The sequence below is a fragment of the Blastomyces dermatitidis genome (assembly GCF_000003525.1).
Source record: "Blastomyces dermatitidis ER-3 genomic scaffold supercont1.7, whole genome shotgun sequence".
Classification (NCBI taxonomy): Eukaryota; Fungi; Ascomycota; class Eurotiomycetes; order Onygenales; family Ajellomycetaceae; genus Blastomyces; species Blastomyces dermatitidis.
Window position 1 is genome coordinate 2016559 of NW_025544780.1, and position 12196 is coordinate 2028754.

Genomic DNA, 12196 nt, shown 5'->3' on the forward strand with positions numbered 1-12196 from the left:
GTCGAAATACCCTTCTCAAACGGAATAAGGCCAACGAATTCAGAATTTGCCAGCATTTATACCTATGGGCGAGACAAGTATAAGTTGGTTGTTGTGCAGGTTTTGCTGCTCCACCTGCCTATCCTCCTTCCTGCTCAGAGTATTCAATGCTTAGCTCTCTTTAGTTGTAGTTTCTTAGAGTGTATAGCATGATGTCACAGGGTAATTCACCTTAATTCTCAAGGGGGTCGGAAAGGCGTGCACAAACAGAGCAGTCAAGCAGCTTCTATCAATGACATGTAGTACTAGTTATGCTCTATCATTCTTTCACAGGTAATTCTGTGCCTTTACACTCCAATATCCCAAAAGCTTTGAAAAACAGAACAGCAATTACCGCTATGATGAAGAGATAGGAAAGAAATGATATCAATATATATGTGTGTAAAATTGGAAGAAAAGTATCAAATGTATGTACATGTGTATGAGTGAATAGACAAGTCCCAGAACGGGAGAAAAGAAAAAATAAAAAATAAAAAAGAAACAAAATAAAAATAAAAAGAGAAAAATAAAAATAAAATAAAAATAAAAATAAAAAAGAGAAACCATGAGAGCTCTGACCTACGGTCCGTGAATCGTGTATCATCAGGACAATAAGTAAGTAGGGGTTCTTAATTAGTAAGGATGTGAAAAATAGTATATAGAAAATGAAAATGTGCAACCAATCCAAGTATAAAAATAGTGTAGAGAAGTTACCCGGAGGAGATTGGGAGTGAGCAAGGTCGGAAACTGGTAGAGGCCCATGAGCAAAGTCACCAGACACGTTTATATACATACCCTCACGCCTTCATAGAAACATGAGGGGTAAGACATGAAGAAACAAGCGGAATATCAGGGCGCTTAAAGGAAGGGGACGGGGGAAAAATGGAAGCCGGGAACACCGAATAGTGTATGCGAAGGGACCCCGGAAAAAAAAAAAAAAAAAAAAAAAAAAAAAAAAAAAAAAAAAAAAAAAAAAAAAAAAAAGGGAGATTAAAGCGGTAAACTAGAAGATAAAATGGAGATGCGCACTTCTGTGCACTGCCCAACCAAAAACCACAAAGCAAAATAAACGCAGAACATGAAAACATTAAGGAAACGAGGAACATAAGTCAGAAATATGGTAGAAGAAGGGAAGAGGAAAAAAAAAGCTGGTTGGTTGGGCAAGTGGGAAACAGACGCGATGGTATCAGTCATATCAAATCACATTGAGCCAACCACGACAAAATAGGACTTGACGGAAAAGAGGAGTCGGAAAGAGATTAGAGAAAAAAAGTGGAAAAGAGAAAAATAGAAATAGGGGGCAAAAAAAAAAATGAAAAACACAAAAACACAAAAAGTTCATAAAATCAATAATAGCTGAATACAGCTTGAAAGACATCACAAAATGTTAGTTGGAGATGAATCAAGTGCCCATCCTGAGATTGTTGGACGGCGGGGTAGAATAGCCTGAACAAATTTTTCCCAGCCGGACATTTGAACCCCAATCGAAGGACGGCGCAACCAGTCAAGAGCACGGGATGGAACTGAAACAGGCGGGTCGTATACGTTGCATGTAATGTACATTGGATGATCTCGTCCCGACGGGTGGTAGATAGGAATAAATAACGCCTGAAAATAGATCCTCCCATGAGAAGCGGAAGCAGTTGCAAAAAGGCCCATGAAAATGTCCCCGGAGTAGAGAGAAGGGCTGCTGCAACAAGGACGTCACTGCTTGCCTTGTGACAACTGAGACCCTCCAATGCCTCTATAGGGAACGCAGAGTGCCCTCCCTCCGAAATCGCTAGCGAATGTAAAAGAAATGAAATCTATATTTACTTTTGAACAGAGATTGGCGAGAAACAACGGCGTGGCGAAAAGAACAGTCGTTCCTCAGAAAAGCGAACCCAGAAAAGAGTGGCCACCCGCCAACAAACGCCTCTCCATCCAAAACAATGAAACTCAGAAATCAGAGTCTCATGTGAGAAGTATTCAAATTCGTTCCGGAAAACGAGCGGTGAATAAAAATATTATGATCCGTGATGGCGGGATCGAGATTCCTCAACATGAAATGCGGCTTTTCATAGACTCATGGTAAGCCATTCCCATTCCTGGCTCCCGGCTTGTCGAGCACCAGCAGCAAGGCTGTGATGGGCTGGATTGGTCGCAGCTGGCGGTTGGGTCGTAGGGGGGCCAAGTGGTTTCGGTCGAGTCAACGGGATAAATGGCTTGTTAGAGTTGTCTGTAACATCACGCATTTCTGCTTCCTGCGACCCTTGGAATCCGACAGGCGCCTTTTCGAACCTGCGAGTACGCTTGCCCGTAACTTGGACCGGTGCTCGCACTTGGGCAAGACTGCTGGCTAGGGAGGTTGGGGCTGGCTTTGGCGGTGCCGCCGCAATTGGCACAACACTGCCCTTTATCGGGCCTGAATAACTTGTCGGAGCGCTTGCTGGTGTTGAGCCACCAGTCGACGTTGGAGTAGAAAGTGGGGGTTCCGACGAACCGGGGCCTTTATTAGACATGACCATTGCTGGCTGCGTTTGCGGCATGGAGTTCTTCCGCGATACTTTTTTTGCGGAACGCGCTGACCCAACGCCAACTGGGAGGTTATTACCGCTTCCGCGGTTGCGTTTTTTGATCACATCTGTTTTCAATGACAGTGGGCGGACAACACCATGTAACTTCAGGAATAAGCCGCAAGCATTACAAAGCGGCTGGCCCTCAGGGTTTCTACGCCATAATGGGGTGGTCTGTGTGAAGCAATTCGTGCAAGTGGTGGGTGCAGCAGAAGGTTCACTCTGCCTGGCGCCCCCAGGGCTTGCAGGCCTTGAAGGGGCTGCGCTACTGAATCCCGATCTTGGCGGAGAATTTGGAGTTGTATGGGGCTGATTGGTCGTGCTTTGGTGGAGGAGCTGAGTGGTGTTGGGAGTTGAAATTGTTCGAGGAATCTTTTGTCTTCTTGGATCCTGGTCTCGGTTACGGATTTCACTCACAGAGGCTGCAGAGCCATGGGTGCGACCTAAGCCTCCATTGGCCCAGTCTCGCCCGAAGTTAGCAATTTCTGTTCCACCGATCGTGACATGCTTTCTATGGCCTTGAAAACTATTTGGCGCGGAGTTAAATTGTTCAGCCAAACGGGACTCCCACTGTAAACTCGAATTATGTAGACCAATAGCGGAATCGTCAACAACACCATAATCGGACTGAATTGCCATGGATCTGTCGGGGAAGGGATTCCCATCCTCCTCGTCATTATCAGAATCTGCACCAAAGGTAAACATGTTTACATTGTTCAGGTTTCGGGGCTGTTGAGATGGACCAGACGCGAAATCACCACTCGTTAGGACTTGGTTGGGATCCATATGATGGTGCTGCATCGGGAAGCCTGGCGATGACAGGTTCGATTGGCCAGCCCTTCTAATTGCGCTAAAAGTGGACTCATTAGTTGAGTGATATATGTGACGGGATTGCGATCCGGTATAGGTCGAGGATCCACGAAAGTTGGCTATTGAACGGTTTGATCTCACGTCGACGTTATTCTGCTCGAAATACATCATATTTTCGTTATCAAAGCCTGGTTGAGGTGTTGAAGCAGTGGATTGATATCCCGATTGTGGTGGAGAATAGAAATCGGTTGAGTTGAGGGACGAACCCATTGGAGTGTGGGAATAAACTCCTGGGAAAGGCCCACTAGCCACCACTGGAGAGTCTGATGGGGAGAATGGGTAGTTTTGCTGGAAAGGACTTGCGGAGGTAAGAATCGAATCGTCACGGGGCTGAAATGTTTCTAAGTTGAAAGGGATGCCTGTAGGAAGGTGGTAGTTAACTAGATAGGCGGAGTGAGGTTGATCGAGACTGTAGTCGGTCATGCTTGTATCGAAATCTGGTTCATTCGGTATGATGAGACCTGTAACAGGAGGCACTTGGGGAGATGCTTCAGCCGGTCGTTTCCGCGCCTGATTCAGAGGGACTGTCAGCGGGAAGGATACTCTTGAAAACAAGCACGGAAAACATATGTAGAAGAATATGTACATTTCTCTCGTCAATACTAGTCTTGCGAACACGTCGCTGCACATATCCAAATTCATCATTCTGTCGATGATGTTGGGGTGGGTGGGGAAACGAAGCGGGCATAAAATTGTCCGGCGGGGGGGATTGCTCGGCTTTTCGTGATTTAATCGGGATAGCCGATGCCACTGCATGACCTGAGCCAGCTGTCTCAATAGGCGAGGACGGGGACAAACCGGAAGGGGAATCTATGGACGCCGGTAAAATGAAGTCGTCAATATTCATTGGGTCAGACTCAAGAGGAGTGTTATTCCCATTGATTGACTGTCGAAGCCTGGCTATACCACTGGGCCCAGCACCAGACTTTGACATTTGATTGTCATCTCTATTTTATTATTTATAATCAGCGACAGCACCATTTAATGAAAGTGAACGTAAACAAGGGGGAATATAAGACAAAGCTAAAATTGAATTATCCAAGGCAGGTGATCGATTCTACGTGGGGGAACAGCATCAACAACACTTACTCTGGCAACCTCGAGTTATTCCAACTGCTTGCTTTTTCAGGCATGTTAGCTTCTTCGCGTTCTCTCTTCTTCTTCAGGTTCATCGCCATCATGCGCCAAGTCAAGTTTTCCATGCGCTCCTGGTTGGGTAATTGGGATTTAGTCCGGCTGTATAGCTTCCATATCTGAGTCGCTAGTGGATCTTGCTTTTGCAATTCTTCCGTATTCTCATACCCGCCACCAGGCATGCCATCTCTCCAGTCTGGAAAGACCGATTCTCGTAGCAGCCCGCCACCAACTACACGGTCATGGAGGGACGGTTCCCCGGGCCCATCCCCGGCAAACGAGGTTTTCCATGACTCATTGTGCTGTGAGGCGAGATTCCCATGCCCAAGGGATGGAGGAGAGGCAAGGTCAAATCTGGGACTTGCGTGAAAGTTGGCAGCGGAGGTGGCCGGTTGCCGCTCAACTGGGGTCAAGGAAGCAGCGGATGGGCCAGTAGTGATCTCTCGGGGATCGAGACAAGTAGTCGAAGAACCAGCACCAGCACCAGCACCAGTGGTGGCTTCGGTCGGTGTTACAGTGGTGGAAGAGGTGGCAGTGGTCGTTGAAAGATCAGATATGGACGAGTAAGCAGCCAAATATTCTGCTGCATGGACCGCACGCTTTCGTTCATGGTTGGGCGTCGACGACATGGCCGAACGCCCTGGTTCCCTTGTGATTCCTTCCGGCTTGCGTCGTCGGTGAGGTCCGGGCGCGTGAAACTCACAGCGACGACTTGATTTAGCGAAGAGAATGGGCGATAACAGTTGATGTTGATGTGAAGAAAGATGAAAAAGAGATGGAGATGGAGACAACGACGGGGACACGAGACGTCAGGAAACAGCGGTCTTCTTCCTTGCGGTAACCTGTTTCTCCCGCTATATTTTTGTAGTCTTGGCTGCGAGCCTATACAGGACAGTCAGAGCCTATGGCAATGTGGGGCTCCGCAGCGCAGGACGACTCTTGCCAGCTGCAGCAAGCCTTGGACTTCGGCGATTTTCTTGGCTTTAGTTTGAAAACAGGTAGCACGCTACGAATTGTTGCGAGAATAATCGCTGCAGTTCCTTCGCAAGACCTTGGACTCCAACTCGTGAGCCAGGTCGGTGGAGGTTGTGGTGGTTTGGGCGGGGAGAGACAAGTTCTGGTGGCGGTGGATGGGGATGAGGCTTGAGAATGTTCCCCCATCGCCCGGTATGGTACGGTAGTATTATTACGCGTGTTTCCACCTCCCGTATGTTTGGTCAGTGCGAGGCTACCTAGGCACTGTGCCATCCGTCTGGGTGCCGAGGTCGGCTAGCGTCAGTGTGGAAAGTTCCAACCACACATCTTGTCATTATTGGGAATCATAAGCTGTACTTGAGCAACTATGAAATGTAGTTTTTAGCGGCCAGTTGGTCCACCCCATGGGGAAATAACAGAACTAATTTAGTTGTTCTGAAGACAACAATTTGATAGTGGTTGTGAATCGAAACTATAGAGGTTGGTCTTGGGGCCGGCTGAATATATTATTATTAAAACCAACCACCCATAACTACCATACAACGCTGTGGTAGTTACCGTATTGCAGAATACGGGCTCCGGGTAATATAGGAATCCGAAAGAGCCTCTACTTACAGAGTAAGCTCTGCACTGCCGTTTTCATCCATTGACTCTAAGGATATTGGATATAAACCCAGTCATTGGGCCATACTTACTTATCTGTACCTCTCGAGACGATACTAGCCAGTGATATGGGCTTTCTTCGACCCATGAATGATATTATTGGATGTCTAGTAATCATCTACTGACGATTGCCCTTAAAAGCCAACAACGGGGTGAGGTGGATAGCATAGTGGTAAACGCGCAAGGCCCATGGTAAGTAGAAACTGGCTATGAGGAATGACCCTTCTGAGATACCAGGGTTGCAGCTTCAAATCTTGTCTTCATCATATGATTTCAGTTCTTGACTAGAGTTAATCAAGAGATTAAAAGAACATGATTTTCACTAGATTTTCCCCTATAGATATAATTAATAGACGGAATAATATTAAATTATACTACATAAATATTATCTTTGTATTCACTCAGGTTTAATCAGATTTTGAAAATCATATAATTAATACAAGACTGTTTAAAATCTGTATACATCTCAGTGAGAGTAATTAGATAAGTGATTGAAAATAATTAAATTCTGCTCTTAGACTAAAATGCTGGTGAGAGTCTCATCACTCTTAATGCATAGTTTCTGCTCTGACTGAAATAGAAGGAGAAGAAGAAGAATACTAGTCAACAACAGGTCTCTATTTGACTAAACAGTCTATGCTAATTACTTGATCCCAGGCTGAGCTTAATACACTTTATTCTCCACTCATCGGTGTCTGAAATATATCTAATAATGGAATCCAATTTCAAATTATTGACGAGGCCTTTTAAACTCAGTTATTTCTAACCCTGCAGACCACTTTTTTTTTACTCTGATAAACAGTCAATATTCTTCCTTCAAGTCTCCTCCATCTCATGCAATTGCAGGAGAATTATTAATAATATAGAACAAGTCGCGAAAAGCTTTGGAAAATGGACAAACGACGGCCAAAGACCGGGGTTGGAGGTTCTAACATTCGGTGGCGTCCCACCAGAAGAATCGGAGGAGCCAGTGACAAATAAGCAGCGTCATTTTTGTGCTCCCCTCAACCAGGCTTCCCCAATCCTTGTCTGGGAAAGGCCTTCGGTGCATCCGGCGAGGCGTTTTCGCAAGCATGTGCTGCTCTTGGCAAAAGCCTAGGTGCATAGTGGCGCTGGTAAGGCTGGCCTGTGTGGTTGATTACATGTTTGATATTATTCTTATGTTCACCGCCTTCCGTGAGACGGGAGGGCTTATAAAATGGGCGGGATTGGAATTGAAATATATGCTCCCACACAGAGCACATACTTTTATTTAATATTGAAGACAACAGGTAGGTACCTAGACCTTGTTGATTAGCCCCCAAGTGGCTTGGGATAGGAGACTAGGCAAGACCAAAACCGGCATCAACCGACCAACGATGAAGGGGCTGACGATATACTTTCAATATTACTATATCCGGGGACCTGAAGTGAATAGGGAAGAATAAAGTTCTAGAATCCAACAGTAAACCCTCTTGTCTCTGCCTCTTTTTTTACACAATTGCATAATTGTGGTGGCTGCCATCTCAGTGAAGATGTTATTATTATTATTCTTCTTCTTCAATTATAGATGTATACAGTCAGAGGCTATAATATCTAGTTGAGAACTATTAATTCTCAGAATTTCTCTGTGTGTCATGAGAGAGACGCCGCTCATTCAAGAGATGACTAATAAATTTGTTAGGATAAACGTGTAACTGGCCCTGAGAGATACAAATATTGATGTTTATAGTCTTACTTTTTAGAAGTTCATGGCCTACATACAGATATAAAAACAACCGAAAATATGGCGTATGTGGCGGCTGGGATGGTGTAGTGTTGAAGGTCCTACCCAAGCCCTAACCCCCGTGACCCACACACAATGCCGCTCCTAGATAGATAATTAATATTAATATTATACAACCAGTCACCTTCTCCAACAGGTTATGAGACTCTTGTTGCTGTTTGTTCTGCAGCTGCCACATATGCTATCCTATTATTTGTGATGACAGGCATTTGATTTAAAAATTATTTAAATAATAACATGAGGCTTTGTAGAGCTAGATACAGCGAAACACACCTTGGAAGGTTGTCATCATTTAACTTGTTCAGGTTTAGCGGCCACGTGGCACCGAATAAGGTTTGGGGCTCGGCAACTCACAAACATTTTGCCGGTGAGCCTCAACCTCATCCTTCACTTACCACCAATACCGCAGCTGTCGTCATCTTTACTTTCGTGCATGAGTGACCGTACGTTGAGCAGCAAGTGTAATATGGATCGTTTTCCTGGAAAGATATGAGTTTATAACTACTTATGTAGTCGCTTTCTTTGGATCTGGAACAAGCTGTTTAAATACTGAAATAACTATGCTCCCACGAGTTGATGGTACTGTTGAGGATATCATCGAGAGGACACAAGTGCTAGCATTCCCTATTTCTGCGATAGAAATGTGAAGCATGGTACTCTAAACTCCATCGATAAAAAGTGATATATTATCGCCCATCATATTTCTCGAAGAGACGCGCCACCAGCCATCAATTTAGGGCGATATGAACCGTAACAATATCTTACCCTCCAGGGCTGCTCTGGTAGCCAGCAAGTCCGGCTGTGCGCAGACCCAGCCCCAGGCCCAAGGTCAGTCGCAAGAGGGACATCCCGAACTTGAAGGCCGTGGTTCCCCCACCCTTCTCGATCTCCCTAGCGAAATACATCTACAGCTCATGTCGTGGCTCAACTTTCGCGATCTACAGATGCTCCGCGCTACAAACAGCTATTTCCGCAATCTACCATCAGACATAGAGGTGGCCCGCATTAGACGCGACTATGTAGCTGATCTCGTGCGCGCCGAGACGAAAGAAGTTGTGGACGCTGCAACCAGCGCCACATCAGAATTCCCCTCTATTAGCATCGGTGACGACGGCCGATCCGCTTCCCCACAACGCTTGACCTGCTACAGCTGTCTCCGCTATCTACCCATACACTCATTCTCTAGCACACAAACGACCCGACGCCGTGGAAAGGGGCATGCAGATGCCGCAAAACGTTTTTGTGTCAGTTGTGCACTGCGTCTCCGCAAATGGGAGCCGGGCATTACACTGTCGTTTTCATGGGGAGAAGCCGTCTATTGCCGGCGATGTCGCAATCTAATGCCTTTACGTGAGAGTGCGGCTGAATGGGCGCGGATTTTTGGCCTCTGTGAGGGTTGTCGGACCGTCCTGGGGATCCCAGATTGGCATCAACATGAAGGCAAAGGAGCTCAGGGGTTTTGGTATGGTGCGAAGGAGTTGCTAGATCGGACTTTTGCAGAAAGAGGTAGGGGAAGAGAGAGCGAAAGAGTGGATATGTGGGAGGAGCTTAAGGAGAAGATTGCGGTATTGAGGCTGTCTGAGGAGTTGGAGGTGTAGTTGGGTGGATTAGGTATGGTAGGGTATTGGTTTCTTGAGGGGATGTGGTATGTTGTTTTCTCAGCCGCAACATGCAATTAGCAGTTCATGAAATTTCATCCAAGGCTTCGGGTCGTCTCACGAAAGTATAACTTAGGTAACGGTTCGTTCTCACAGCCACCTCTCCTAGCTCATTACGTGACCTGGTAGTAGCCTCGAAAAGCAGCTCTGGAGTCTTGCACCAGCCATTATCTCGACAAACGAAAATATCCGCTTAATTTTTCTAATTGACTGTTCAAAATGCTTCTACGAGAGCTTTATTTATATATTATGAACTATATAGCTATGGGTAGCACTAAGCATCTTTGCTAATCGCTGCTAATGCTTCCTACTCCGAGATGGAAACGCTGTGATGGAAAAGCCTACATTCGAACCAGAAAACTGGCATCTTTTGAAAAATGAATCTAAACATTAGATATTACTACCGACCCACGCTTGTTCATATATATATATAGACAGATATATTCCTTCCCAACTGACTCACCAGAAGAACAAAGCCCTGCACGCCCACCGCCCAACGCCAGAAAAACAATGGGTCAGCAAATTAGCTACTTCAAGTTAACTCTCACCAGCAAATTATCAATCAACAAACGGCGCATACTCCATTCTCATCTCCTCCGTCATCCCCATCTGCGTCAACCTCTTCTGGTCCCAAAACACGTATCCCCATTTCCTATTATAGCAATTATGCATCTGGCACAAATACTTCGAGTTCTTCTTGTGCAACCACGCCCAGCCCAAATTCGGCCTTGACCAATCTGCATCGGAGGTAAACGTCTCTGACGCTCTGACAGGGCGGAAAACCCCCACAATATTCGGATTCAGGGCCCGAGTTAGGAAAAATGAAGCACTTGTTGGGTTACTCTCGATTGCGGAGATGCTGGGATTAATCTTACGGTGTTGCGACGGGTCCATTAGACTGTTGTTTACGTCTGTGCTTGTGATGTGCTTCGTAACTGGGCTGGATTCATACTGATCAGATGCTTGGAACCATCGCCAGAGAAATTCGAGACCGCGAGCCAGGTATTGTTCTCGCTGGTCGTCGACAGCGAGGTCAAAATAGACATCTAGAAATGAATCCCTTCCCGTTAGCTCAGAAATGCACGACTAGGGGCTGTGAGAACATACCGTCGTCCACGTCTGGTCCGCCAATGCCAATACCAACGCCACTGGCTCTTCCTCTCCTTTCACATCTGGCTTTATTACTATTTATCACTCGTACCTGACAATCGAGTACGCTGTTATTGGAAGAGGCGCTCGTTTCCGAACTGCTCGTGAGGAATATTTGGTACATGTAATTCCTGATACAGTGGATCTCTTCTATCTCCCACGGCGATAAGAAGTTGAGGAATGCGATGTGATGGTTTGGATAGCGCACCCCCCAGCGCGTGTGCATGACTGCCAGTAATTCTAAGCGGTACAAAGCACGGTAAATGCGGCATGTTTCGCTTCTGGAGAGTGGGAGGATCCCATCATCGCTACCACCACCGCTGCCGCTCTCATGGTCATTGCTCTTACCACGATGCCTTTTTCCCGTAAAAGGGTTGAGTCTCAGACAAGAACGCACAATGTCTTCTGTCATCGCGCGTACAATAAAGTGTTGTCGAACGACGGCGAGAAGTTCATCCAACAACAACGCGGCGAACTGAGCTGATAACCCGTCACCCTTTGAATATGTGAAGGTCACCCCATTAATGCTCCTTTTCTCTACTTCCTCCTTTTCCTCAACTTCCACATCTGCACCGACCTTTTGCGTCGTCTCACGAACATTCTCAACAAACTCCTGCGACAACCCACGTAACTCATCATATGTATTCAGAAACCCCTTGGCGAGACCCAGGATCTCCACCTCGTCCTTCAGCGGCAGAGAATCACAATCAGCCGCCCGACGCAATGCCGCTAGTGAAAGCACCTCGAGGAAAATGGGCCGCGGCGTCGTCCGAGCTAGTAAATGGCGTAAAATTCGCCTACGGTCAAACAGGTAGACGCTGTGGAAATGGGGAGATGCCTTGACCAAATCGCGGAGCGACGCGAGATCGGGGAGCTGACTTAATATCTCGATTTTGATCTCTGTGGGGAGATATTCTATTGGCGCGCTTTTGTATGGTGATGAAGGGGGCGCTGAGGGAAGATTTGATTCCATGGTTTTCCAGAGCTTGGTTAGTTGTTTTCTTTTTTTTTTATCCCCATCAAAGGGGTATATGAATTTGGTATGTAGTTTGCTACTTATTTTATTCATATTCTTTCCCCCCCTTTTTTCCTTCTTCCTTTGGAATATCCTGTGGTGTTTAAGTAGATGGGTTTAGCAATAGATACTCTTTGTCTATGATAAAGAGAGCTTCGTAGTTCTTCAAGGAGATACTTGAAACAATCGAGGTAATGGAGATAATTCCATTCACCTTGATATCCATTGTGATTTTTTTTTTTTTCGTTACCATTCTTTGTTATACTGGGTTGAGCCAGCTTCGTGCATCGAAACGAACTTGGTGAATGAGAAAACAAACAGAATCCAAAGCTTTATTTCGAATCAGTATCAAAGCGCCAGCCCTCGCTCAAGCCTACGCTCTTCGCATCAATTT

General features: G+C 46.0%; 4 protein-coding genes across 5 annotated transcripts; 2 read left to right on the forward strand and 2 right to left on the reverse strand.

The window, feature by feature from the left end:
- Window positions 1-1002: 1002 nt before the first annotated feature.
- Window positions 1003-6052, reverse strand: BDCG_06837 (GATA transcriptional activator AreA). The gene is made up of 3 exons (XM_045422594.1): window positions 4533-6052; window positions 4030-4390; window positions 1003-3953 (listed from the first exon to the last, which is right to left on the reverse strand). Exons 1-3 carry the CDS (start codon window positions 5204-5206, stop codon window positions 2076-2078), a joined length of 2913 nt encoding a protein of 970 aa, XP_045278197.1. The 5' UTR covers window positions 5207-6052; the 3' UTR covers window positions 1003-2075.
- BDCG_06838 (uncharacterized protein) lies at window positions 5482-5724 on the forward strand (the record flags this gene model as incomplete). The annotated part of the gene is made up of 1 exon (XM_045422595.1): window positions 5482-5724. The coding sequence occupies one exon, from the start codon at window positions 5482-5484 to the stop codon at window positions 5722-5724; it is 243 nt and encodes an 80-aa protein (XP_045278198.1).
- A 2271-nt stretch (window positions 6053-8323) lies between the features above and the next one.
- On the forward strand, window positions 8324-12166 carry BDCG_06839. Of its 2 annotated transcripts, XM_045422597.1 has the most exons (3): window positions 8385-8808; window positions 8925-9625; window positions 9715-12166. In XM_045422597.1, exon 2 carries the CDS (start codon window positions 8925-8927, stop codon window positions 9576-9578), a length of 654 nt encoding a protein of 217 aa, XP_045281859.1. In that variant the 5' UTR covers window positions 8385-8808; the 3' UTR covers window positions 9579-9625; window positions 9715-12166. The 2 variants fall into 2 exon arrangements, with proteins under 2 accessions (XP_045278199.1, XP_045281859.1); XM_045422596.1 differs by having other exon boundaries at window positions 8324-12166.
- Window positions 9895-11868, reverse strand: BDCG_06840 (uncharacterized protein). Its single transcript, XM_045422598.1, has 2 exons — window positions 10746-11868; window positions 9895-10684 (listed from the first exon to the last, which is right to left on the reverse strand). Exons 1-2 carry the CDS (start codon window positions 11854-11856, stop codon window positions 10197-10199), a joined length of 1599 nt encoding a protein of 532 aa, XP_045278200.1. The 5' UTR covers window positions 11857-11868; the 3' UTR covers window positions 9895-10196.
- Window positions 12167-12196: the final 30 nt, after the last annotated feature.